At 36.2% G+C, this 26,064-nt stretch overlaps 1 protein-coding gene across 1 annotated transcript in view; it reads left to right on the top strand.

The window, feature by feature from the left end:
• The first annotated feature begins 278 nt into the window (after positions 1-278).
• LOC121410904 (pendrin-like) overlaps positions 279-26,064 on the top strand; it is a 32,772-nt gene continuing 6,986 nt past the window's right edge. The window contains exons 1-10 of the mRNA XM_041603285.1: positions 279-1,361; positions 2,520-2,656; positions 12,332-12,442; positions 13,217-13,443; positions 13,992-14,165; positions 16,809-16,961; positions 23,159-23,241; positions 23,538-23,691; positions 24,960-25,073; positions 25,727-25,804. Of these exons, the coding sequence (XP_041459219.1) occupies positions 757-1,361; positions 2,520-2,656; positions 12,332-12,442; positions 13,217-13,443; positions 13,992-14,165; positions 16,809-16,961; positions 23,159-23,241; positions 23,538-23,691; positions 24,960-25,073; positions 25,727-25,804 (1,836 nt within the window). The 5' untranslated portion in view covers positions 279-756. The remainder of the gene's footprint in view (positions 1,362-2,519; positions 2,657-12,331; positions 12,443-13,216; positions 13,444-13,991; positions 14,166-16,808; positions 16,962-23,158; positions 23,242-23,537; positions 23,692-24,959; positions 25,074-25,726; positions 25,805-26,064) is intronic.

The raw sequence follows: 26,064 nt of genomic DNA, 5'->3' as shown, positions 1-26,064 counted from the left end.
ATATATTATTCATCTCTCTGTAGCTTCCAGGTCTTTTTGGCTTCCCTGGCCAGCTCACCCCTCTCCCCACCCACTCAACAAGAGTATTCACACGTACACACACGTGCAACTTCACGTCCTGTTAGGGGGTACACACGGATCGGATGAGGAACCCCTGTAGGCCCCGCCCATCATTGCCACCGCGCATGCTTACACTTGGTGTAACTACCACAGCGAATCAAAATCAACCCTTGATATTCGTCATAGAAACCCGTCAGCAAGCCAATCTTTCTACCTCCTTTGTTGCCGCAGAGGGATGGGGTTTTAGCAGGAGTCACCGTCCTGGAAGCAACACATGATTTGAAATGTTTCATATTGGATTTCATTTGCGTTTTACTTGCATCAGAACACAGTTGATTGAACATTTACTGCTACCAGGTTTAGTCTGAGACTAAAAGGAAACCTAACTTTGTTTGGCTTGTGTCTGCTTTGTTATTCAATTTCAATCTCCCGAGTTTAGATTTCAGTTGCAACAGTAATGTTCTCCATCAGTATATAACTGGACCTAGGCTCTTCTTCGATACGCGTTGGTCTGGAAATAAAGCAAAGACATTACAGCTTACTAACCAGTGCATCAGCAATTCACCAATTCGAAGCTCTTGATTGATCACTTACATATTAAGGAAGCTAGGCTTCTGTTCATCCACCATCATTAAGCGAAGCCGTGATTCATTCTTCCTTATACTCAAAAGATTGGCTAAACGGGACAAATGCATCATGTCTAATCGGGATTTTACAATTAAAGTTGAAAATTCGCACCCAGACTTGAGCGATTTTCGTGATCTTCCCGATTTCTGTGAATTTCGGAATGGAGATCTAAGCACCCAGCGGAATGGAGGAATGGGAGGAGATGTGCGCTGCGGCAGTGGCGGTGTGGCTATACCCATGAGTAACGGTATTACTCGAACCAACAACTTTCCACTCAATGGCAATGTTAACTACGGATATGGCAGTCTAGGAACAGGGCTTGATACAATTGGTACCGGTGGTTATGATGCAGGTAGAGGTGGAGGTGGAGGTGATGGTGGTAGTGATGGAAGAAGTAGTGGGTTAGGAGGAGGTGATGGCGGTGGAGGAGGAGATGGCGATGGTAATGGAGGTGGTCGAGATCGTAGAGATCGACGAGATCGACGAAAGCGTCAGAGTAAAGATACCAACTCGAGTGCCGAAGACCGCCCCCCTAAACCACTTTCTCCAGGACAACTGAAGATGAATGTCACCAGACCGGTGTATACTAACCTTGAGTTCAATCACAAGTATACGCCGCATCAAGAACACAAGACAGCGAGGCAAAGGATAGAGAAGAGATTCAAGCAATTCCAGTAAGTCATAAATTTGGAATGTCAAATAACATGTTTTCGATGATACATGGTAATTCGCAAGGATCGTGACATATGAAACCGTTCATGTTTTCTTAAAACCCGATTATTGCAAATTTTCAAAAGATAAGTCCTAAATGATTCACCTTAATATTTTAATTCTAATCTAAAAGAAATCGATATTAACCCCCCCCCCCCTCTCAAAGTGAGAATGGTCGCTTCGGTTCCTCGCTTGTATGCAGGTATTCCATTACTAGATCCATAAGGAATACCTTTAGGGTTAGATGTATCTTATTTGTCATCGGTTCATCAATTAATCAGTTGGCCTACTTTGTAAATTTATATCGTGCAATAAACGGTGGTAAGAATTGATAAAATGAGTTGAGCTTAACGGGTTTTTTTTATTGATACCAGCATAAATAAATTTCAACAATTTAGATTTAGTTGCAAGTGAACATTAAGATTTAAGGATAAATCTGTGAAAATTTTTCTTGAAAGAGTTTGTTTGCTAAGAAGACTTTTTAAGATGCTAATTGGTGGGTAATACCTATTAGCATATATCTAGAATTTAACGTTATAGACGCCCATGTAGAAAACATCATTAAATGATTTAGTACCAAATTCTCTTTTGAATAAAATGTTCATTTATTTGATTCCTCTCGAATAAAGTCCAATCTTCCCCTAACATCAATTCTATATGAATCACTTATGAAAAATGAAAGATGCATCATACGGCGTTATGTTATTCAGAGATTTATTTACGTCACACGATCAAAGTTTTAGTACATTTATTGAAGCATGATGGTTTGATTTCTCATGAAACTTGTGAAATAATCGTTAATAAAAGTCTTTGTGTTTCTGCAGACATGACAAAGTGCTTCTTCTTTATCAAACATATAAAAAATGAAGTACGTATATATATATGTGTGTGTGTGTGTGTGTGTGAGAGAGAGAGTGTGTGTGTGTGTGTATTCTTCATTGTTTTTTAAAGCGGGTAAAAATTTCAAGTAGGGGAAATCCTTTTTTTACATCCACTGTTGATATAATTTCTAATAAACTGAAATTTAATTGAATGCATGCGAGATATTTCTCTTCTTTTATCAATTCATCTTGATGTCGTGGTTCACTATCAAGTAAATATGTATATATACATTTTTTCAGCTGTGGGGAAGCCGTAAAATCATCTATTCAGTCGGTGCTACCGGTCTGCAAGTGGTTACCTGCTTATAAATTCAGGCAATGGCTTTCAGCTGATTTGATCGCAGGAATTACTATGGGTATCGTCAATATCCCACAAGGTAAGACGTACTGTACACACACAAAAAAGGAGAGCGAAGATAATAAAATATGTGAAGGGGGTATACTGACGGGTGTGAGGTATATTGGGCATGTGTGTGTGGGTGAGTGAGGGTGTGTGCGCGCGCGCGGTTCGATGATGGGAAGGGTGAGTGTGTGAGGCTGGGTGTGTGTGTGTGTGTCAGTAAGTGAGATAGAGAGAGAGAGGGGGAGGGGGGCATGACATGAGGGGGCATGAACTAGGTGTTTGGGGGTAGGGTGGTGGGAGAAATATAATATTTATAATGGTTGGGTGTGTGTGACAGGAGAGGAGGAAAGGGAAAAGTTGAGAGGGAGCGAAGAATGAAGGTAAGGAGATGGGTACGCAGGAGAAAGACAAACATAGACAGGGGCACACCATATTCAATAGGAAGTAGTAACATTTAACCACCAATGAAAATATTTATTTGAAACAAATATTTATTATTCAAATGAAAGCAATTTAAATTATTGGCTAAGAATTACACATTCATCATACGAGACGACGTTATAATAACGCATGCGTGATTGCAAATCTTTCAACATCAAGTTAGTGACGAACTTCTTGCAAAAATTGTATTCATATTAAAGGGTATGTTACCACTGGTTAAAAATTGGGATCCGGTGGAAGGAAGGGGGGTCTTGTATTCAGATAGGAGACACGGAGAAGGGAATATAATTCGGGAAGAGGGGGATGTAAGACAGAGGGGCAAGGAGAGAAATACAGACGTGCAGACAAAGAGAAATTCCAAGGTAGGTCACTATTTCAAATATCATGAGACAAAAGCACGCGGGTGCGAAGAATGAAAGTAATAATGTTTAATATAGTGTCTTAAGAAAAAAATGTTATATTTTTAACCTTGCTTGCTTCTGTAAAGCTCTTGTAACATCCCCTCTCATTTTCCTATAGCCATGATAGCGTCAATGTTCAATAAGAAACGAGACAGACATATTGCAGTAGAAACATAAAGAGATCTTTAAAGCTTACTCATAATACCCAACTGAATATCATTCAACATGATGTGGTCTTACATTGCAGAGGTACAGAATAGGGAATTAATACATTTTTAAGCCGAAGACGCTGACATGAAATGAAAGCAAGTTTATCTCTGTATTCTTGTTTATATATTTTTTATTATTGTTTATATATTTTCATCAACTTTCCCGTTGCCATGACATATTTCCGATCACTTTCCTCTTGGATGAGACTAAAACTGTATGACCCTGTTAATTATTTATTTATGTTATGTATACTTGTAAGCAGATGAACTCATGATAAGCTCCATGGAAATGAGAAAATATTTACGCTAGATTAGATGATTAAACCATACATAAACAGAACACAAACAGTAAGCTTATTTTGTATACATTATAAGTACTAGGAACTAATCTTAAACTTCATCAGAACGAATTAATCCGCAAGGGCCACTTTTTAATCAGTATATAAGCCTTTGGCTAGAATTGTCATTTTCATAACAGCAGTGATTGTTATAGATTATCATGTAATAAGAGAAAGTAATAAGTTCGATTTTTGTCCGGAAATGTGATATGATACTTGTGAGATCAAATCAATAAATGGAAAAGGGATATTTCTAAAACATAGCACAATACAATACGACTACTGAATAGGCGGTACGATAATAGGCTTATGTCTTTTGATTCGGGAAGGATGTTATTTTTTTAGAGATGAATATGGGTAAAATTAGTTACATCACGTACGTGTATTTTGAACGTCTACTATTCTAGAATCAGATAATACTTTCAATGTTATTACTATAGATTTTGAATGACCTCTCCATTACAAAATGTGATCAATGCAATTTTGTAAAGATCTTAAACATCTTACGTAACAGTAATAGTAAAGGTCTGTAAGTCAAATTCCTTGAGAAAACAATCTCCGTGAAAAAAAATGTATTTCGAAGCCAAATATGAAAAACAAACAAAAGGAAAGTATCAATTTTTATGTATATACGGGGATGAATAAATAGAAACGGTTGTTATTTCTAATCTGTGATTATTTGAGTGTGTTCTATCGTAATCGTGTCATTACTTGTAGAATGACTTACAAAGTTTTAACAAAAGTCAAGTGCTTTGAACAATAATACTCAAGCCTTTCGTTAGTAAGATCAGTTTAATTTTTTTTTTATTTGAGGAGTGCCTTTCCTGAGTGAGTGTTAAGTCAGGAGTTTTAAAAGCCCTTGGGAATAAATGCCACACGCCCCTACTGTATCACCCGCAAACCAAAGAGCTAAAGATAGAAACATAATGTCGTAAAAAGAACACCCTGTCGAATACGTTAATCTAACAGGGGGCTCAGGACTACAAAGACATAAAGTGGAAATGACAGGGAGAAGGAACTAAAGAGAAGGTTGAATGGTAAGGATATGAGTCAGTACACGTGAGCTTTATGGATGATAACAACAGGGATTACTTGACAAAGGTATTGATGGGAGAGGTGAGAGAGAGAGAGAGGTGGGGGGGGGGGGGCTCTGAAAAAGGCATTAGTTCAGCAAGCAGCACGTCTCTCCCTAGCACACTCGTACAAGTCACTACTTTTTGTTTTTATCAGAACTTATTTCACGTAGGATAACGTCATGCCATGATAATATGTTATCATTGTCTTTGTTGCTATAATATTGACTATTATACATTATTAACGTAGTATTATTATAATGATTATGTCATTATCATTACTATTATCAATATTGTTATTGGTGTTATCATTATTTAGTAGTATTGTTGTTATCATCACTATTACATTATTACTACCATCCTCACCACATTATTATCGTACCTGCACAGATGAAAATTGAAAAAAAAATCGACCTTATAATAAAAACATTTCCTGAGGCTGCAAAACATTATTTCAGTTTTTCCAACAATGTTTTCTATATTTAGTATCATCTCCTTCCCATCGCCCTGGTTTGTTTCTGATCAGGAAGATGACATATCGTTACTAGACGTTGTGGCAGGCAGACAACCATATCCTAACACACACTGTCTGTAATTATAGAAAGGAAATTCCCTCGAATGGATCGCAATTCGAACATGGCCCAGCCGATTTGAAGCTGGTTATTTTAGCCTTACCCGGAAGTGTTTCTATGGCAACACCCGGGGGGACTTCATTAATGTATTTAGAATGCTCTTCCTTTGAACTTGATGGTGTCTTGATGGTGTGTTAAGCTACCGTATATCAACTTTGTCCAAATAAAGATTGTACAAGGTTTATAACAAATGTTTTATTGCAACTAAGAAAAAGTATTTCATAAAAGAACAACGTTCTGCGTCACCACCTATCGTAATAATTGCATTAAATAGTTCTTTTCCCCTGATTATTAACTCAGTATCAGATGAACGTCTCCATAAGAAGAATGTTTTATACGTTTAGGAGTTATTATAATACAAACCAATAACAATCAGGGGTAGATATTAAATCATTCACTAAGCCTAAAAGTGCAAAAATATGATCGTACTAATTTATCTCTTTCTTGAGCATTTTTGTTTTGCCAACGTCATTAACGTAGACAAGGTTACAGGGTATGTGGTGGGGGATAAACCAACAGGTCGTTTGTGACGTCACAGTAGGAGGGGGAAACCGATGCTGACATTCTGACCCTTAGATAGCAGACGAAAGAAATTGAAAGTCCGTCACGTGGTCATGATATTGGTAATCATCAGAAAATTACCTTATTCCTTTCCCCTGACCCTCAGTTTCAGTTGATACAAAACGAGCTTCCGATGTTCTATAAATTAGTTAGAGACGGATGGCTTTTTGAAGAAAAGTCCTCAGGGGAATTTCCATGGAAATTACCAAGACACTGACATGCATAGTCACATGATGCTGTGGTTAATATCGAGTCTATCTACCCTCGGATTTGGAGGGTTGTAAATTTCATCATAAACACGGACATCTTTGGCAGAAAAAGTTTAATATGTTCCCTTGGCGGATTTACTTCGAACAAAATATATTTTTGGTGTATGATTACTTCAAATGTAAAAATAGATACCAAAATTAATGTCTCTCTCAAAGACCACTAAATAAAATTACATAAACAATCCGTTCGAACGTTATCGTGGGAAGGGGGGGGGGCGCCTGTAATTCATGTGAATAAAAAGATAGAAAAGTGATTGAGAAAAAAATGAGTCATTAAGTGGGGACTTGATCATATAAATTTATACGGTCTCATGATTAAAAAGCAGAAAGGAATTATGAGGAAACAAAGAGCCTACATGATCATGCGAATGACATACAACCCCAACGTATAGGGCGCAAAAGAACTTGCGTATGGACAGTACATGTTTGTTATCCTGATCCGTGTCAAAATGGAGTGACTTGCTATCAATGTATTCAATGACTGTGGTTGGCTTTAAAGAGTTGTAATTTTTTAACACCGTACTCGTACTGATACGCGTACACAAAGAGAACATACAGAAATCACGATTATTTTGTGTGCAAAATCGCAAATATGACGCAGACTTGGTTCACGATTATGTATACATGAGGAGGTATTGCCATTAAAGTGATTTACTATACCATTCATTAATACGACCGTACTGTCTGACTTTGGTATGCTTATTATTACAACGAATCGGCCATGTTCATATAAGAAAATATGTTTGGTACATAGTTTATGAAAAATTAAAGAAAGAGAAATGCAGAAATGTTTATTTTGTTTTAACTACACACAATACTGCCGATATCTCTTTTCATTCTAAATTGTACAATTTTCCAGAGGTACTACATGTCATGAAAATTGTAATCTTATATATGTATTGGTTTCTACGATGGAGAAAAAAAAACACCCTCGCGGTCATTTAACTTTAATAACAACATATTCAGATCTTGATTGTTAGTGTCGCTCATTTGGTCAACTGTAATTTAAACACTTTTTTTCAAGAATATATGAAGTTGACAAATTTTGAGTGACGTAGTAGCAACAATAAATATTATGCTAAACCTCTGACGTATGAGTATAATATTTCTATTAAATACAAATGTTTTTGAACATCAACCTCATCTTATGTTGGCCGGTGTTTTCATAAACATCTCCATGTAAACGATGTGGGTGTGTGTATCTTAACGTCAAAATGTCTAATTACGATAATACTGGATCTATAATAAAACAATACCGATAACCTTTTTGCAATGACAAAGTTATTATGATTCACATCCACTTCGTCTATACTGCCTTATCAATGTCTACTATTTTCATTCCTACGTCACATGTCCTGTCACTTGAGGTCAGTATATGAGCCCTAATTGCTCTTATATTATGGACAATAAAACAAGTAAAATCTTTTGTTATCAATGGGGACTACAAGTCATAATTTGACCTTGCTCTCTTTTGCTTGCGTGACCTGGAAGATGGATAAAGAGGGCACGGTGTTTGGGGTCGTATGGTCATCACTACGATTATTCTCACTAATCTAATATCCTGTTGAGGATAAGCCTCAGAGGTTGTTGAGTGGTCATTATACATCCATTCGGTAGCTCCCATTCGAGACACTTCGAGCACCGCTGACCCGTGATATGTCGGCTTCCAATTTCAGAATCGCGATGCATGAACTCCAGGTGGTGATAGTTTTGTGCGCGTGAGTTTGAGTGTACAATATCCCAATGGTGAAACAAAAGTCTTGAGGCGATATTGCTATTTTGCTGTTTGCATTGTCATTGTCTTAAACATGTTAAATCTGTGTAGCCACTTAACTATTTGACATTTACGGGATGCTCCGAGCTGAAAATAATACGATATAAACAGATAAAGCAAATCAGACAAACAAAACACTAAACATTTGATCAAAATCGGACAAGGAATAACAAAGTTATGGCATTTTAAAGATTTGCATTATTCGGATGAAACAGTTTTAGGCATGTCTTCATGAATATTCAATGAGCAAATTGCTGACGTAATATCCCCACTTGTTTCTGTGTATTTTATTATATGAAATTAGGTTTATTCAATTAAAATGGATTGGCAACTGATTTAATGCCTTAGATATTCGTTTGTGCAACTTATTCCACTATAAAGGAGACACATTGTTTACACATGTGTTAGAATATCAAACAATTATGATTTAATTTGATATCATAAAGAAAAAGGAAAGTTGGGATGTGACATCATCAGCCCACCTAATGAATATTCATGATAACGTGCACATAACTATTTTCACAAAATATTGCTTAACTTTAAAATTCAATAACTACGTTAATTGTTATCCGATTTTGATAAAATTTTCAGCATTTTGCTCAGCGAATTTTACTCTATTTATTTAGATATAAATATTTTCAGCCCGGAGTATCCCTTTTAATAGCATTGTCACGATGTTATTGCGAAATACTGATCTCAATATACATAATATCTGCCAAACAGCTGATATGTTACATTGTGGAAGGGAATATTATTAATTCCATCGTAATAATGACATCTGTTAAAAGGTAATTGTAAATAATTTCTATGATATTTTTTAATATATTAACACAAGTCATTTCCAAAGATATGAAAATTTGTGAATCAATATTCTGTACACCCAATGCAATTTCTATAGTACGTTGTGAGTATGGGAGAGGGGAACTTCCGGTCTTTGAGTTTGAGGTTATAATTCGACCTACTTTTCAATATTCTCGTCTTACCTCTCGAAATTCAATCTCTTATATGAGATTAATTATGTCTAGCCTCTAGATATCGCGGTCTCATATTAATTATAAAAACCGCTCAGATATCATTAGCAACTGGACTTGAATAAGTAATTTTTCTATTGGTTGATTCTGATTTTGTTCCTCTACTCACTGTCATGGTCTTGACATTACAATAATCCTTGAAAAAGGGGTACATACGTAGGACTTTCTTCTAAGGTGAGGGATGGACAGCACAGGCCCATAAACAAGCGAGCGAATCGACCGAGCTAAAAAATGTAGATAAGAACTGAAATTGAAGGATCTGGTAATTAAAAAAAGATAATAGAAAAATAAAACATTTGAAAATTTTATGAATCAAGAACCCCATCCCTCTGCTGCAAATGGCCATACTTCAAAGTCATGTCAATTGAAGGTCAAACTCCCGTCAGTGTCATCCTAATTACAGCCCTTTATAGCTCCATACATCACTGTGATCTAACACCTGTAATCCGATCTCAGATGAGGTCAGAACAGCAATCCCTTCGTAATAATTGCCAGTCTTCCTCCTTGGAATATAGATTAATGTTTTCAAGTTTTCTTCTAGTATAGTCTAATCTTCGTATAGTTTTGGCATTTATTTAGTCTTAATTGCCTTCCCGATGTGCTATCTGTACACATATTTTGGCCTATTTTCTTCGATTGTATATATTGTATTATTGTTGTTGTTGTTGTTGATCTTGTGGGCCGGTTTTCTGACTTTATTACACGGAAAAGGGAATATTTAGTGATACAAGTTTGCCCCCCGTCTTTTCTTTTCTTTTCTTTTCTTATTTCATATAAAATATTGTGTATTAATAAAATATTTGGGCCATAAAACTATCACAAAAATTATTTCCCACATTGAAATGAATCTCGACGATAACTGATCGTCCTCGACATGAATTTCCTCTGCTTCTATCAGCCAAGGATATTTATAGGAGAACTTTCATGTTCACGCATCCCTGGGAGTTTGTTAAAAGATAACAGATTTTCAAATGCAAAAAACCCTAATCTTTGCAAACCTTGCATGACCGTGACTCATTTATTAAATAAACTTGGAACAGCTAGACAAGGTTGCACATGTGGGAGGATAATATGAGAGAGGGTATAGGTATATGAAGATGGAGACCCAAAGAAGTGGAGAAGGGCAAATACAGATAGAAATACAGAAACAAGATAGAAACAACAAGACAGCTATAGACAATCACATATGTCAGAAATATGTGCCAATTTAGACGAGTGTTGGTGATAATCAATGATAAATAAATCGCAATATAAAATGGAGATCTGGTGTGATTCTAGCCAAGCCAGCTGATTAATAAAATGATAATGAAAATAAAGAATATAACACAAATGTTTTTTCAAGGAAGCGTATTACAAGATAACAATACGCATCCGTATTGAACATCTCGGAGGAAAAAAAAGAAATAAAGAAATTACACAAGAGAGCAAGAGAGATTTTCAAAAGGTATACAGAATTAGGAGTTATAGAACTTCACTACATGTGTTCCCCTAATCTATGATCTCAATGAGGCACCCTACATAAGTTGTTCTCTCTCAAGACAGTATATGAGAAAGATGTAGGTGAAGCATCCGTTTAACTTGACTTCCTCACTCCTCCTAATCTCCTACACCCCCTCTTAATCCTTTCATCGGTTTGGTGACATACTGCTCCTATTCAGACTATCAATGTCTAATTCAAACATCCAATTATCCATTTAAGCTGAATTCCCAGACAAGAGAAATATCTTGAATATAACCATTTAGTCAATGATTCATAACAACTGAATAGCTGCCGATAGCGCTTTACATTCCGTGGTATTACCGAAACATCGAGATTTGCTAAAACAGGGTTTGTTTCTTTGCGATTTTTGTTCTATGATTTCTTTTTTTGTTGGTAATTTAAACGTCACATTTCACACATTCCAAATACGTCGGTAACATTACTGATAATGGCATGTAATTAGTGGTGTATGCATGGTATGTGTGTGTGTTGTTGAGTGGGTGTGTGGGGAAGGGAGGGATGATATACAGAGGCCAGAAGGACACTAGTGTCATTTGCCGGAGGGGTGTTTTTTTTACTGTACAACGTCTTACGTATAGGGGAAGGATGCAATCGGAAGGGTCATTATCACCTTCATTTCACTTCGCCCCACATGCCATGTCCATCTTTTGTCATTTCTGTATTCGATTGAGGTGGGCATTATGGCTTAAAACAAGAGTACAACCCTTACGTACCCTCCACTAACAAAATATGATTACAAATATTCAAAAGGCGCCATAATCTACCTAAGATCTTCAGACACTAACATTTATGTAGTCTCAATCCATCGTTTTAGATCAATGTCGCCTCTATAAGCAAACCATGTAGGTTCAAGGAAAGTACACATGGGCCCACTAATGTTTCACCCATCCTTGGCTTCTGACTACCTCTCTTTGACATACAACATTGTCATGATGAATACTGAATCATAGATTAAGGATACTAATAATATCAGAACGAGAAGCAGACGATACGAACCGATCAGCCTTTCCCTCGATTTTGAGTTTGTCAGCTGTCGAAGGATGCGATCCAAGGTGACAAATAATGTGAGATCTCACCCAAAATTATAGCGTCGTCATTGTGAATGTAAATAGGAGACAAGAATAAATTCCCGTTCTTGAACATTCGAAAGGGGGCAAATAGGGTTTAAAATTTGATGCTCCAAAAGGGGTACGAAACCATTTACATGATTTAATTTGTTCTTCAATAATTTTGTGGTTAAAACATCCCTCTTGCGAATATGCAGATTTAATTAGCATTCACTCGTATAATTTACCTTTACTGCATTTTCCCTGTGATAACATTAACAACATTTCTCCATTTTAATATTGACATGAATTCTAAACCAATCATTCGAATTCGTTCATTTAAATGGTTCGATATTTTTCATGGGTAGCCCTACATATGCAACTGAAATGAGATGTAAAGATACAATCGTTCTTTTCTCCCAATCTCTAATAGGTCTCGCCTACTCCATTCTCGCCGGACTTCCTGCCGTATATGGTCTTTACACGACGTTCTTCCCTGTTCTGATCTATTTCTTCATGGGCACTTCTAAACATCTGTCTATGGGTAAGAAGAGTATTGCAGTTCAGTTTATTTATTTCAAGTCATTAAAAAGCCTAAAAATATATACACAACATGACAAAACTTAGGCCTAATCTTAACCTGGAAATCATAAAGGAAAAAGACACTACATAAAAGTTTGAAAAAAATCATATACTTTCTTCCTTATTCAAGAAAGACTACCGACCGGTGAAACATTCCTGTTTTATTTTCAACATGGAACTATATATGCACACCTTTTTAATTTTCGATGCCATTGACCCTACATTAATCAGTTTTCATCAGGACTTTCCCTTTGAACTGTCAATTTTTGTACATGATACGTAACTTTTTTTCTGTTTGTTTATTCAATGGCAACGTTGAATTGAAGGATATCGTGTGCAATATTCAGTGTCTTGAGTGAATCTTTAATGTGAGACATTGTGCCTTCCAGAGGACTGTTTAATTGACCGAATTCATCACATCCTCTGAGAAGGTGGATCAACTCTAAGGAAGGGGGTCAAAGGGGGTATGATGTTCAGTACTATATGTATTGTGGGTGCTCCAAATCATCAAATAACCTAAGAATATTAAACCTATGTCGAAGAATAGGCTCCATACTACATTATAATTTCGGAGTATTTGAGCTCATTAGAATATATTAAAGTTTCATATTGTCCAACTGCCAGTGTCTATTTTGTGAATTGGTATCCTCCGCCATGTCTGTGTAAACATGGCGATATGTTTAAATTTCCTCTCTTATCTATGCACAACACCTTTCACAACTTGAATCAATTACAGGTACCTTTGCTGTGGTGAGTCTGATGTGTCGTGAAACTGTTGGTCGTGTTCTCATGGAGCGATTCCCCCACGCCTCGGCGCTGGAGATGGGTCCTCCTGGAGAAAATTTTCATCTAAATGACAACGGGACGAATACGGACAGTACAGACGCTCCTGGTGGTGTCGACATCGAAGTGGAAAGGGTGAAAATACATGTCGCCCTCTGCCTCATCGTCGGTATCCTACAGGTACGAATCTTGTCGATGATACACCGACAGCTATTGATTTAGTTCTGCCCAAATTCTGCCAGGCAGAGTTCCGTTCATCATTAGTGGCTCGTTAAGCCAAGGCTATTTGTTGTAAAGTGTGAACATGAATTGGCTTGGGGGGGGACGGGATTAATAAAGATTGTGAAATTAAACGTATAATGGGGCTGCGATGGTCAATGATGAGAAGAAAGAAGATGGTATCGATAATAAGTAACCATGAGTGGGGATGTTATTGGTAGTTGTGGGGGTGGTTGTAATGATAATGGCTATGAGAGTACTGGTACCGATGGTGGTGATGATGATGGCTATAATAGCACTAATACCGATTGTGGTTATGACGAAGATGTAGTGATGGTGGTGGTGTTTATTGGGATTGTGAGGATGTATATTATAAACAGAAACTGCAGAAAGAATGAGAAAGAATAAGGTAATATGATAAAAAAAAAGAAAGTAAAAAAATAAGAGCGTAATGGAAAGAGTAATACGTGTGTCATAAAAAATGATAGATTTGATTTGATAAAATCCAGGTTGTGATGGGTATCCTTCGATGTGGCTTTGTGACTGTATATCTGTCCGAAGCCCTTGTGAGAGCCTTCACCACAGGAGCAGCCTTCCATGTTCTCACCAGTCAGGTTCCCTCGGCACTAGGTATCAACGTTCCTGGACGATCGCTCGGTGACAAGACCCCGGAAATCATATTCGTAAGTAGACCTTCTTTTCTCCCGCAGTCAGGGTTCTGGGAATGAGCCTCACATCTCTGGCTCTGGGCTTTCACCAAATTGGAAAGCCTGCTACCCTTGAGGTTTGCTAAGGAAGTGACCTCATCCATGCAAATTTATCACCAAGGTTGCGTTCCATCTAGTATTCCTCAAGTGTTTCAATAGTCAAAATTTCTAGATAAGGGACATGAGGAATGAGAGGAGTTTCTTTTAAAACCTTGTGTAGGATTCCCTTCAAATTCAATATTTCTCCGAAGTCAACTGGATGATAGTGTCATGATATTTTTGCAATTATTAGTACTTTTCGTTTGCACAAGAGTTACGAGTTCTTTAGGGAGAATATATCGATTGGCATGACGTTATTGTGTTGACGTTAATCCTGAGAGAAAAATAAAAACAAACTAGAGGGCGCTGCAATCTTCACAATCTGAGATAGAATGAGATATGATGAATGCTATTTATGGCATCAGCACATGAAGTTCGTAAGATCCTGAGTCATGTTTCGTGCAGACCGCATTAAGTGCACATGCGGAAGAATGGAAAGGGAACTGACATGAATTAATCCAGTATTTCCACAATTATTATTGGAGGAAATTCATGGTAATCGGTTCAAATAGTATATTCACTGTTAAAGTATGTTAAGGTATGTTGAAGTATACAGGGTTTATTCAAAATTGAGGTTTTTTTTCAAATGCAGTACGTATAATAATAAGTCGGGACAATAGCATAAATGGAAACCACTATTTCAACCATATTTTTCTTTTATATTATAACTAAGACTTGTGTCTAATTTTGATCATTACTAGTAGTTGTTTTGACAGAAACTTGCAATTTCTCATGGAAAATGCGGAATGGTCAATGGCTAAATAAAATGTCATATTACATGTAAGTGATATAGTATACGAAGAAGACAATGTAATCAACATAGCCAGCTAAAAGGTTATTTCTTTATACAAGATCTGATGATAAGATGATAATCCATCTGTCCGGTATCAACATGTTTTTGGTTGTTGTTTTTTTATAACTTTTTAATAATTTTAATGGGTCGTTCATTTTACAGGTTTGTGGGATATCCTATTAAGTTAGCTTTCAGAGTCTTTAATTTTTTTAAGTTGTTGCATTAATCAGAATACATTTTGGTCACACACTGTGCTTTACATTGGATCGTATTTCGGCTTTCACCCCTCAAATTACTGGATTGTCTCGAAATGACAATGGAGTATCGCTTTCCAGTTCACGTTTTCTGTATCATAATATGGAATGCAAACAGAATTATGATATTTCCTCTAGGTCTTATCTCATCTAAATGATGTAACTGATAGTGATAAATTCGGCGATAAAGCTGGATAGCTTGAATGCAAGCACGATCTTAAATGCTCAAAATGTGTGTACTTTGATAACCTAGTCCTTGAAGCTTCATAACTAACCATATTTGCCAGCGATATAGTTGTGATTTGATATTTTTATAATCCATTTAATCAACTCACAAATTTGGAAATCCTTTCAAATTATGGATTTTGATTTCAGAATTGTGTCAATGTGAGTATAATCCCATACATCTTATTGCTAAAATATATCTAACAAGAACAATGAACACAATTCGAAATCTATTAACTTAATCATGTTTTATATATTTTCAAATATGCCTTAATTGATTTTGAATCAGTCTTTATCCCAATGGTTTATTTTGGTGATTTCAGTGACAAAAACAAATGAGCAACCGTAAACCTTATTTGGATCATCTGCATGTATGACAAGCTACATGCATAATTACGGATAGAGCTTTATGATTTTGATTTCGACTTTAAAAGAGCAAACATCATTTTAGAAACGACACTGTCTGTTAAAATAGAATTTTATCCCAAATCCATTTAAATCCCCCTTTTCCATAACCGGATCTATTACTGCGACCATATTATTCAGTCAATGGGAATAGTAAGCTTTATCTCTAGCGGATGAGAGCTATTTTCAGGAGTTTAAGAGATGGTTATCCAGTTGAATGTCCGCACTCCACCCCATGATGTAGTCCGGCTCACATTAATTTGTGTTTGTCCCGTGATTGTGAGGGGTATTATTCATATCTTGCCCTACCTCTTTCTGACCTCATAGTCCCCCGCAACCTCCCGATAAATGCCCCGTAAATGCCACCTTGATTTAAAACAGATCGTGTCAACTGTTCATGGGGCTTAGCACATGAAACATGTATTATCATGTATTTAACATGACAGAGTGATGACGCAAAATCACTGGAACATGCGTTTGACACCAAGATAATCATAGAATAAAACTATAGATGACAAGTCTTCTTAGGCTAGACAAAAGAAAACTAATTATCAAAACTGGGATTTAAGAATAGAAATTATGAGAAACATTGTCTCAAGAAATAATTGGGCGATAATTTTGCTTTTTTTATAGAAAGGCCTTTACTGTCATTTCAGTGTGGGGAGCTTTCGAATTTGTTTGTCATTTTCACTTGCATATATCTCTGAAAGAAACACCATTCGAAACAGACTTGTTATTTTGACCGATGCTACGTCACAACGTCTTATGACGGTTGTGACGTCAGTAGAAGCTGATAAACCCCTTCCTGACCAATATTCACTCTTTCTGGTTTTGTGTATTTAGGTATGGCGTCATCTCTTGACTCATCTGGGAGAAAGTAACACGGCAACAATCATCATCTTCATGATATCGTTTGCTGTGATCTTTCTAACCAAGGAGATCATTGAAAAGTTCAAAGACCGGATTAACTTCAACGTCCCTATCGAACTCATCGTGGTAAGTTCTAACATCAGAATTTACTGAAAAGGTCATTAAAATCTATCAACAACATTTAGTGAAATAATTTTGTCAGCCACAGCCCTTCTAATAAAATTTAATAGTATTTCATGAGAGATGAAATGCCAACTACTTTATTTTTGAGTATTGACCTTAATTCTTGAAGTGAAAGGTTCATGCCCGTACAATTACAAGGGGGTCACTGTGTAAAACAAATTTATTCTCGTTTACAAACTCTGTTGACCATTTGGGGGAAGAATGGTTTGATATCTTCATTTCCTCCTATAAAATATGATAATCGAAAAAAAATGATTATCCTTTTAAAAAAAGGTCATCATCCAATGATTTATTGGTATTTGCATTTCGGGGGGGGGGGGTCGCACAAACCCTAGTTTGTGCTTCCCTTTTTTGTTTTCCTAACCCTCACAAACTGGCATGGGGAAAATCGGCAGAAATATACATTGACATTTTATGTTGTTAGAACTTTAATTTAAGTCATCCAACAGTAACGCTGGAACGCTAAGAGCCTGGTGAGCGTTACATCCCCTCCCGCACGTCTACTGCCCTTTATGATTCATTTTAGTAAGTAAGAAAGAAAGTAAGTAAGAAGTAAGAAAAGAGAGGTAATACATGAAAAGAAGAAATACGAAAGCGTAATAAGTAAAGTTTAAGAAAATGAGATCAACTTTGGGCTGTCTGGTCCCCTCTCGAAATACCCCGTTGCCACCCATTCTTTTTTGAGAGGCAACACATATTTGATTCGCCATGGGTTGTCCCTCAAATCATTTTTGTGCTTAGATAGTTCTGCCAGCAATAAAAACGAAAATGAAAATGGAAAGAAAAAATGAAAATGAAATGCAAAATTAGTTCGCCATTACTACTTCCAAAAGAAAGAAGGGATGGGATAAAGGGGTAAAAGAGGTATAATCCTGAATACATTACCCTTTTAGGCGTCAACTATGTGACATTTTGGATAGTTGACAAGCATTTTGACGTCACTTCCGTTTGAGTTTCATCCTTCCATTAATTAGTATTTCCTAAATTACTCTATGAATAAAGGTGATGTCGATAGAGTCAGTGTCATATTAATTTCCAAGGTCGTACCACACAGAAAAGTCACTGTTTACGTAACTACACTCTAAGGCCCGTATTCTGAAGTCGGGTTTAACTTAAAGGTATTGTTTAACTTTGTGAGCAGCCGATTTAAAAAATTCTCAAACCAAGATGAAACATGTGTACAAGTGCATGTATTAGAACTAATAAACCCTGAAAACAACCATTATTTAGAATGAAAAGCTAAAACTACAAGGCAAACCCCGATTTTGTAAATAGGCGTCTTATAGACACCTAAATAGTACACATAAGTGTATGGGATGAAATTAAGATGGTGTTTCCGGTCACTTTATATTTCAATTTTTGAAGCACTTAATAATCATTTTCGAACGCAATTTTTTCTGGGCTTCATTTTTGGAACATATCACAGACACAGGTGACAAGTGTGACCTTCTAGATCAGATTTTTTATAAGTCAAACCAATGTTAACCAATCACTTTAAACTCAGGTCTAAAGATGTGGTTTAAGTGTGGATACCCAATTGCTACATAAATAACTAACAGTAGGGACATCATATTTCAGCCCATTTGGCAATAAATGATTGTATTCACCATCGATGAATCAGGAAAGAGCAGATTAAACATAAGAAACATACAACTGAATAAAAATGTTGACATCTTTGGCTTTCCATAATTTTAGCACAGAGTTAGACCATGGTCTAATTCAAACCTGACTTCAGATTACGGGCCTAAAAACGACGAGCTAATTCAGCTCTTAAAGAGTGTGTATAGTAACTGCACTTCGGAATGCTGATTTGTCTTGTTCAAATTTGAACGAGAAAAATCAGCACTCCGAGGTGCAGTCAGTATACACACGCTCTTAAGAGCTAAATTAGCTCTTCGTATAGCTCTTCGTTTTTTATAGTGTAAGTTGATGTACTATTTTGGAATATGATATACTATGGTGAAATGATTTAAAATATTGTGGAGCTATGGGTCATTTCATAAAAGAGACAGAATTTATGAAATTGGGGCGAGCATAATGATCATTCCAGCATTCAAGATTTCTCTTCTCTGCCCAAATGCTTAATGTCTGTTTTGTTTTGAGCAACAAAAACGCGAGTCAGCACCTGTTGTTCAACATCTTATTGAATGAAAGGAAAAATAACAAAATATTAGCAAAAGCATAACTATTGTATTGCAAAGAAAAATAAAATGTTGCCATGCTCGATAACCCGAGTATGAATGAGATTAATGTGGACACTTCCTACATGTCCTAGGGTATATACTAACAAACATGTGAGAATGACAATGTGTCATGCAAAGATTATTTCCTGTTGCCAAGTATATTTAAAGTCTTGGTGGCAAGCTATTGGTGATAAATTTAGAAACCACTCTCCTTTTGCCAGGAAACATACTGAAACACGTGACTTTAATATCACCTGACATGCTGATGATGGTGATTGCTTTAGTTGCCAAGTTTTCGTATTTTGATGATTTGCATAGTAGCTAGAAGACACCTTTTTTGTGATTTGCATGCACACAGCTAGAGTATGGGATTTGTTGTATTCAAGGAATATTATATTTGATTAATTATCTTGTTTACTATATATATATTTTTTTTTTGGGGGGGTTAATACCTGTGGAGAAAGGAAGTCTACAAAAAGAAAAATAAGCAATTATACAATAGAGTAATTAGTACTTAAATCTTATATGTTATCGAAAATTTCAACGGGCTTTACATCTTACAATATTCAATATCACACCTACAAGATAATCTGTCACCAGCCCCACTCAAGCGTACACATGCACCAGTTCATCCTGTAAATACACTGCAAAAACTCTGGTGTTGATTTAACACCAGCCCGGAATCTATATATGTCCACATCAGTGAAGTGTTTAACAACACCAGTTTCGTTTTGGTCAAACATCAGATAGGTGTTTATATACAACACCAATTAGTATTAAAACAGCATCGGTTTTATTCTAATATGGTGTTGTTTCAATACTTCTCTGGTGTGGACATATATAGATTCCGGACTGGTGTTAAATCGGCACCGGAGTTTTTGCAGTGTATGCCATAGTAATCATAAAAGTGTATTTGGACGGTATTGATGTTGATATTCAATAATTCAGATGATTGTAAACAAAAAGATGTAAATAAATTTCATGTCAGAAATACTAGTGACGCAAAGGGACTTGAATGCCATCACATGAGCCAGAGTATAAGGGATGTGTCCTCTTGACCACGCCCTCTTATGATTTTGTGCAAAATCGCCCTAATCCAAATCTAACATCAAATCTAACATCCAATAAAAAATAGAACTAATTTTCGCTATTCTTTACAGCCTGAAATCACGAATTTGTGGAACATGTGTTATTCGATTTACCCCTTGAACTATTAACAGAATATTCTTTGAACCAATGAGGTTCTCAACACTATCATTCATGTCTTATATGTTGCATGCAGAGTAAGGAAATGTCTAATATGCACAAGAAATAATTGTTTCCTGTCACACATAATTACGTAATAATCAGTGCCCCAATGGACATCGATCTCGTTTTGGCTATCTAATGCTGATGTAAAAGTACCGTTTATTGTTGGAGTAAAACACTATGACATTTGGCGGATGTTATTTTGTTGTTTATCATCATCGATTGGATATTCTATGATAGGTATTGTATACAAAAATGTACTTGATGAAGAAATGTCGTACGGCACACTCCAGACTTTGAATTATCTAGTTACCGTGCGCTAACAATGCGATAATGAGGAAATGTGTGTGTGTGTGGGGGGGGGGGGGGCTTTGTCTAGCTCGATGCCTGACTGAACTACTGATTTGACAGTATTTTTTTTACATGGCATTCTAACGCACCTTTCCTCTCAAAGTATATGGTATATGGATATTGAAACAAAAATCTTTCGTTTCTCTCCTCAAATCCATCCCGTCAAATCTGATTATGGGGATTCCGTGGTATCGAGGTGCATGTGGGATGTTGTATTTGAGTACTGACAGACTTACATGGTTTGAATCATCAATATTGGCTTTAGCGTAATCCAGTTCAAAACTATGTAAGCCACAGTGTTGGTTCTATCCCTACTTTAGGTATCACTTTGTCAACGAGAGGGTTGTATTACGGGTATTCACCGCACAAATGTCATATCGTTATCGCAATTACCTATAATCATGTTCACCCGTCTACCCCCCCCCTCCCTCCTCTCTGCAACCCTCTCCACCCCATCTGTCCCGTCTTCTATCTTACACGAACTTGCACACCCACCTTAACCAACGCCCACGCACTCCTGCCTCTCTTTTCCCTTATGGCCGTTTTCTGTGTCTGATTCATCTTTCTTATTCTCTAATGTCTTCTTTCACTTTGTCTCCCATTTTCCTTCTTACCTTTCCCTGTGTATGTATATCTCTTTGTATGATTGTCTGGTTGCCTACCCCCCCCCTTCTCATTATATTGAGTCACATCATCAAGGCAGCTGTCAGTGCCAATTAGTTTTCAAAATCTTTAGTTTAAAGTCTCACAATATCAGGGCAAATTCGCCATCACTAGACGTACGAGCCTGCATACGCCAGTCCTCATGGCTGTTGAAAATTTATTTTTTAAACTTTGCCAGACGGTGAAGATCTGAAAAGATAAAAGCTCTTATATAGGTCGGAGATGGAGGCTTATTTGGCGGGTTCATATAATTTGTTATCCTTCCACATCATGCTGTGAAACCACATGAATATTGTCGCATTCCTGCTGTGATAAATAAATTGAATCCAGTACCATGCCTGCCATACAGCAAGTAAACTTGGCACTAATGAACCTTCCAGTGAAAGCTCCCAAAACACGCATTAGAGTTGTTTAAAATCATATCATGTCTATAAAATAGTTTGGTAGTTCCTATAGGAACCATTCTCTCAATTATTATTGTAAATCTCATTAAATTAAACAAGACTAAAGTCTAGTGTCCACTTCATGAAAAACATAACACCAGTGCTGACCTAAAAAAAAAAGGTTTGACCAAATTATTTTCCTTTTCAGAATGATTTGTGTTTTTTAGGCTTATCAATTTTCTAAATTTTACTTTATTACTCACTTTATTCCTTTTCCTTATTTCCATTTTGTGTGAAATTGTTAAACGAAAAAATATCAGAGAAGAACAATAAAGTAATATATTGATTTTGGATAAGAGGAAAACACAAAGGATGAAGTTTTAATATTGATTACAATCTATCTAGTTGTATAACAATGCAAATATTGAACTGTTTACACAAGAAAAAGAAACTAACAAATGAGAACGAGAAGATATGAGTATTATTGGTTTCTTCGGACTGAGAGAGCTCACTTGCGCCTTGAAAAAAAAAATGGTACGGTATTCTTTAGTTTTGTAGGGGCGTCCACAAAATAACTTACATTATTATGCAATATTTTTATATCTATGTGAATCTAAACATGTTACACTTCTTGCCAATGGTAATGTTTTCATCATGTAGAAAAACTCACCATAGTTTCATTTATTAATAATATTTGATAGACTCCCCTGCTGACCATCTTTTTTTAAATCCCGGTCCCCTGACTCCTCCCAGGTGAAATGTCGGTCACTGGGTCCTCAAGCACGTGGTAGACATTCAAATTTATCAAATTTAAGAGCGTTACATGTTCTAGCTCGGATATTTTCTCTCTGTTTGATTGTAAGATAGACATGCGGGAGAAGTGGCATTTCCGTGCTTGGTAAATTAGATTTATCAGAGAGGGAAAGCGCGGGGTTTGGGAAGGAAGGTGTGTATACCGCAACACGTGCTATATTTCACGTGTTTCTTCGCCATGATGAATTATATATAGAGGCCTATATTTAAATATGCATATACTGCATATTTATAGTTATAGCGGTAGTAAAAAGTAGAACCGATTTAGGTACTACTATTGGGTATATTTTTTAATCTTTTCATTTTGGATATAAAAATTGTCAAACCTTAACTTGAAAAAGAAAATAGCTTAAATAAGACAGAGTAAAATGGAATGTTAATCATCGTATATTATTAAAAAATCATACTCGTGATTGTGATAACATCTTTTAACAAATCATCTATTGAATTCAATGAGGGATTAATAATGTATTTATTTTCTGTTTCATTCCTTTAATAGGTTGCTATCTCTATCATCGTCTCCAAATTCGCCTACATGCACAGCCGACATGGTGTGGACACTATCTTTGAGATTAAGACAGGGTATAAAAAATGAACATTTAACATTACAAAAGTGATTTTTTTTTAATATAACTTGATATTGCAACGAATTACTATTGTCATTGCTTGTGGTTTCGTTATCTATTGTGGTTACAATTCGTGTTACATCATTCATATCTTTTATCAACGAACATAACTATTCATTAAAATCAAATTTGATAAGAAATTAAAACACCAAATAATCTATGCCACATCACTTGCCCCACATAGTTGAGCCATGGAATATGTTCACTATCACTATGTATTAAAATTTTATTTTTTTTTATTTGTTATTTCAGTTTCCCTCCCCCACAAATGCCAAGTATGTTCGGTCCCCTATTCGGTTCCCTGATCGGTGATAGTTTTGCCATCGCCATCGTCGCCTTCGCGCTCTCGGTATCTCTTTCCAAGACTTTTGCTACCAGGAACAACTACGAAATCGACGCAAACCAGGTAGGCATATAAATTAACAGGATAACAACCTTATTTTGATCATGGTACAGCGTGGATAAGGGGGGGGGGGGTCGTATTTCATTCAATATTTCTGTGATTGAGGTGTATAATAAGTTTAAGATATATAAGGCAAAACTGGGTCTAAAAATGCCTTAAATGAAAGACAAATTGTTTTTTTTTTCAATAGTAACACTTTCTGTGATGCTTGTTTGTTCATTACTCCAAGGAATGCCCGGTACGTAATTTTATACTTAAAAGATGTAACTCACCCAATTCAATTCAATCAAATTCCTAGCCACGAAAGAAAAATACAGTAATGAACCATGGTCCTGCATCGGAGGCAGGGTGCTGGTGGTCCTGGAAATTAGGTTGGTATGGTAACAAAAAATCAAAATCCCCTTCATTTTAGAGTGAACCCTCTCTCTCTCCTTACCAAATTCCCCACATACATTCTTTTTCATCATGTTCATTTTGTAATGAAAGCCATTTTTTTTTTGCTTGTTTACAAACTAGCACCACTCTTTCAAAATCGTTCTCAGGCCCTCTGTAATGAACCTAATGTAATTAGTTTATCAGAGAATATCAACTTTTTTTATTTTTAAATGGAAAACATTCTATTTATGTGGGATTTCCAACCCTCATTTTATTTATATATATGTATATAACCTGAAACCCGTTCTAGACTCCATGAATAAAACAACTACGAAGACCCTTGCGCAGTCATCGTTATCACCACCAAAATGATATACTATAGCACATTCATGGTTTTTTTTAAGATGCCACGTTAATTCTTCAAAACAATAGCTCCAGAAATAAACAATAATTTATCACATGATTCAATCCTATTGAAATAAAGCTTTAACAAAGGTATCATCTTTCAGTGTACTTTCGGCTTCTCAATTATACCAATTTCCTCTCCGCTGTGAGCAATTTAGCGAATAATTTCATGAGTCACGGTCGGTGGCTATTCTAGGCAACTTCAAAATACAATGCAATGATATACTGAAGCAATATTTCACCTCTATGAAATATCTCTGATTGAAAATGACTATTAAGTTGATACATCCAATACAATTATTTATATGTCAAAGGATACTTCCTCTGGACAAATGAATGCAACATTGTTTAAAACCATTTCAACAGATACTTTTGGAAGGAATAAAATTCTTAAACAAAAGGGCACAAGGCCGGCACCATAATACATGAGTTTCTCAAGTTGTTTTTATTGCTTTAATCCAAGCTTGTTCTCGTTTTTGTCGGCTTACTAGGAAATGTTGTCTTATGGAGTGTCAAATATCATATCATCATTCTTCCACTGTTTCGTCTGTTGTGGAGCTCTTGCTCGTACATCCATCCAGGAAGCCGTTGGAGGAAAGACACAGGTATTTTTTTTTTCTTCTAATGGAATCAAGATGATCTTGTCGTCGCTTAACTTATTTGACCGAATGTTACAAGAGTCTTGTCCATTTAATGCATAAGAATGCACCTCTATTTATGTTGTTATGTCGCTTTCCCATAATGATGCGCATAATACTCTACAATTCTTATGTTTATTTGCTTATCAAGTATAAGCTTTATAGATTATCCTATAAAGACTTATACTAAATTATGAAAGGGGTACATGAAGTTTCATAAATTCCTATATAAAGTACAATAGTTTTCAACTATAAGGTTTATGGACTCTTATCATAAAGCCTCGGAATAATTGTTTAATTTTCAAGTGTATGGTATGTATAGTGTTATACTTTGGCTCAACTGAATACAAAAGACGAATTCTAAATTCAAATGAAAGGACATAAGAAAGCATACCCACTCTTTAGTGCTAAATCACCCCTGTTCAAAAGCTAGTTGACGCACCGCTGTCAGGATACGAATTTTCATTAAAAGGGCCCCTTAAGTGAGGATCTAGATCCATCTGTTCTGTATTTCCTGACAGCCTTGCAAACATTCTTGCTTGATCATGAAAGAAGTCACACAATGAAATTTGGGATCAACCAAATTATTATGATTTTTTTTATTATCCTTTTTTTTCCAGATCGTCACCCTAGTCTCATCCACCATGGTCATGTTGGTATTGCTCTTCATGGCCCCATGGTTCGAACCCCTACCCAAGGTGAGTTAATTATATAACATTCAGAAGGATACCCCTGCATAACTATTAAGTTTACTTCATTGAGAAAGCGTGATGTTGACCAGGTCTCACAAAAGCACCTTTCCACTTTTCACCCATTTCGACACAAAATACACAGAAAGGGGACAAAATATCAATAAAAAGCAGCTTTATCATTACACCCCCGAATACCCCCAATCTTCGCTCCAGTCTATTTCTCTTGTTCTTGTTCAGTTTCACCTTTAACATTTGATATCACTGTT

The sequence above is a fragment of the Lytechinus variegatus genome, chromosome 3 (assembly GCF_018143015.1).
Source record: "Lytechinus variegatus isolate NC3 chromosome 3, Lvar_3.0, whole genome shotgun sequence".
Lineage (NCBI taxonomy): Eukaryota > Metazoa > Echinodermata > Echinoidea > Temnopleuroida > Toxopneustidae > Lytechinus > Lytechinus variegatus.
Note: the sequence above shows the minus strand (reverse complement) of the source record. Positions and strands in the feature narration are given on the sequence as shown.